The 2914-nt window shown below is 39.8% G+C and overlaps 1 protein-coding gene across 1 annotated transcript; it reads right to left on the reverse strand.

Annotated features, from left to right (window-relative positions):
• Positions 1-1429: 1429 nt before the first annotated feature.
• LOC119945131 (olfactory receptor 5K1-like) lies at positions 1430-2377 on the reverse strand. The gene has a single exon (XM_038766158.1). The coding sequence runs from the start codon at positions 2375-2377 to the stop codon at positions 1430-1432; it is 948 nt and encodes a 315-aa protein (XP_038622086.1).
• Between the last annotated feature and the right edge of the window lie 537 nt (positions 2378-2914).

Genomic DNA, 2914 nt, shown 5'->3' on the forward strand with positions numbered 1-2914 from the left:
TATGTATATATCTGTAATTTTATTCATTTTTATTGATGTCAGTCTCTCCCTCTCTAGACTGTGAGCTCACTGTAGGCAGGGATTGTCTCTCTCTATTGCTGTATTGAACTTTCCCAAGCATTTAGTACAGTGCTCTGCACATCGTGAGCACTCAATAAATACAACTGGATAAATGAATTGAATCTTTTCTTATTACAGAAAGCTTGCAATTGAAATCAGAAAACAGAAACAGCAGCATTCTATGTAGCCCAGCCAATTTTTCTTAGCCCTTTTCATACTGTCCATATTTCGTGTTGTCTCTGATGTCAGGCACTATGCATAGTTTAAAATGCCAGGCTGGAAGTTCTAATTAAAATCCCCATTTGTCTCAACCTGATATACTTTATTTTCAGTCTAACACCTGACAATTAAATCTGGAATGAGTACACCCAGATTTACCTACCTGAAACGAAGGCTGAAGCACACCCAGTTTAGATTTGTCATGTAGGGGTCACAGCTACTCAGATGAAGGCAGTGCATTTTTATGACCCTTGCTTATGACATACAGCATTCAAGACAAAATGTAAATAACTTTACCAAGTTACAATTAGGAAATTTGAGCAGCAGGATCCTTTGAGGATGAGAGAAAAGAAATGATCTCCCAAGTGTTTGCATGTTTTCCCCCTCTGGATTGTAAGCTCTTATAGGCAGGGATCATGTCTATCAACTCTACTGTACTTTCCCCAGCACTTAGTACAGTGTTTTGCACATAGTAAATGCTCAGAAACAATGGATTTGATGTTGAAGCTTTCTTGCTGGAACCCGCTGGGGGTCTGGCTTGAATCTCTAATGTGGTAATTCTCTTTCCTTTCCAAAGGTCCTGTTCTGTTCTCAGACTGAGCCTGATTGATGTTGCCCACAATACAAACTTATTGCTAGCATCTTTGGCAGGAGCCTCGTTCTTTCCTTTAGGCCAGTCTAAATTAGCTGAAAGGAACCAATCTAGTACGGGGTTCCTGGGAGTCCAGCTCTTTTAAAGGCAAGGGAAAAGTAGTCTGTTTTTATCACAATAAGTACCTAGCAGAACCTTCTTTAAAGATATTTATTATTTTGAAACTTTGCAGATGGTAAAACAACCGAGAATACAATTTTTCAGCTCTTAACACATTATCACAATGTGAATACAGTTTTAATTCAGTGTTAAAGATTCCAAAGAGAGATTACGTTTGGTTATCACAAGAAGTGGACCATTTTGAATACTGGAGGATGTAGTCATATTTTTAAGAAAAAAAGATGACAGTTTCTGAAGTGGTTTAATATGCATCCTGTTTGGTGGCAAAGGAGATAGACTTGAGCACCACTCCAAGCTGAATTCTATCTGAACATAGAAACTGCATAGTTTCTGTCTCTACAGGTCACTTACCCTAGGCTCTTCTTTGCAAGAGTTAAATCAATAATTTTCTTGAAAAAATATTTTCCTCTTCATAATTTTTTTCAGGACACTTATTATCTCCTTGTTTCTTATGCTATAAATAAAAGGGTTCAACAAGGGAATTACTGTTGTGTAAAAAACAGCAACCATTATATCCTTATTCTCTTCCTTAATCGAGCCAGGCCTAATATACGTGAATAGAAGGGAACCATAGAACATAGAAAGAGATAGAAAGTGGGAGGCACAAGTGGAGAAGGCTCTTCCTCTGCCTTCTTTCGATTTAAGGCTCAAAACTGTGAAGAGAATGCGAAGGTAAGAGACCAAAGCTGTGGTTATCGTAAAGACTTGAATTAAGCCCGACAAGATAAAAGTCATCAAAATATTAATGTACGGGTCAGTACACGAAAGTCTGAACAATGGAAGGATATCACAGAAGAAGTGATTGATTACATTCGATCTACAGAAAGTTAACCTAAAGAGGAGACCCACGTGAATGATGGAATGAAGGTTACCGGCTATGAATGCTCCTGTTATCATCTGAATGCAGAGTTTCTTGGGCATCATAACAGTATAGAGCAAGGGGTTAAATATCGCTACATAACGGTCATACGCCATTGCTGCCAGGAGAAAGCAATCTGCAGTTGCAGCCAAACAAAGAAAATAAAACTGTACCTTGCATTCAGAGAAGGAAATGGCTTTGTTTCCAGAGGCAATGTTCATCAGCACTTTGGGGATAATGGAGCAGGAGCAGCAAGCATCCATAAGGCCCAGATTGCCAAGGAAATAGTACATAGGAGTGTGAAGCCGAGGTTCCAGCCAAATTAGCATCACCAGCCCAAGGTTCCCCACAATGGTTATCGTATAGGTCACCAACAACACCACAAACAGGAAGAGCTGCAGTCCTGGCTTATCAGTAAATCCGGTCAAAACAAAGTCCATCTTCAGTGTGTGATTCCCCTCAGCCATATTTGACTTCTGACTTTCTGTTGAAGTAGAAGTTGCAGGTAAACATGGAATCTACATAACATGAAATGTTCCTCAACATCTAAAAATCTCAAAGAGCAGAGAGTGGGTCTCTCTGTGAAAGATAGTCTCTAAAAGCAAGTTTTCATGTGCTAGCTTTTTTACTGTGAAATCCTATTTGGTAAGATGTTTTGCTGGTGGAATGCAGAGTAAAACCAGAAATTCTTTGATGTGATAGAAAATTCAGAAATTGCAACACTTCACTTCAGAATAAGCATGGTCTAGTGGTTAGAACACAGGCCTGGGAGTCAGAAGGTCACAGGTTCTAAGTCTGGCTCTGCCACTTGTCAGCTGTGTGACCTTGGACAAGTCACTTAACTTCTCTGTGCCTCAGTTACCTCACCTGGAAAATGGGGATTGAGATTGTGAGCCCCACTTGGGGCAGGGATTGTGTCCAACCCAATTTGCTTGTGTCCACCCCAGCGCTTAGTAAAGTGCCTGTTCATAGTAAGTGCTTAACAATATACCATGATATACCAT

The sequence above is a fragment of the Tachyglossus aculeatus genome, chromosome 24, assembly GCF_015852505.1.
Source record: "Tachyglossus aculeatus isolate mTacAcu1 chromosome 24, mTacAcu1.pri, whole genome shotgun sequence".
Classification (NCBI taxonomy): Eukaryota; Metazoa; Chordata; class Mammalia; order Monotremata; family Tachyglossidae; genus Tachyglossus; species Tachyglossus aculeatus.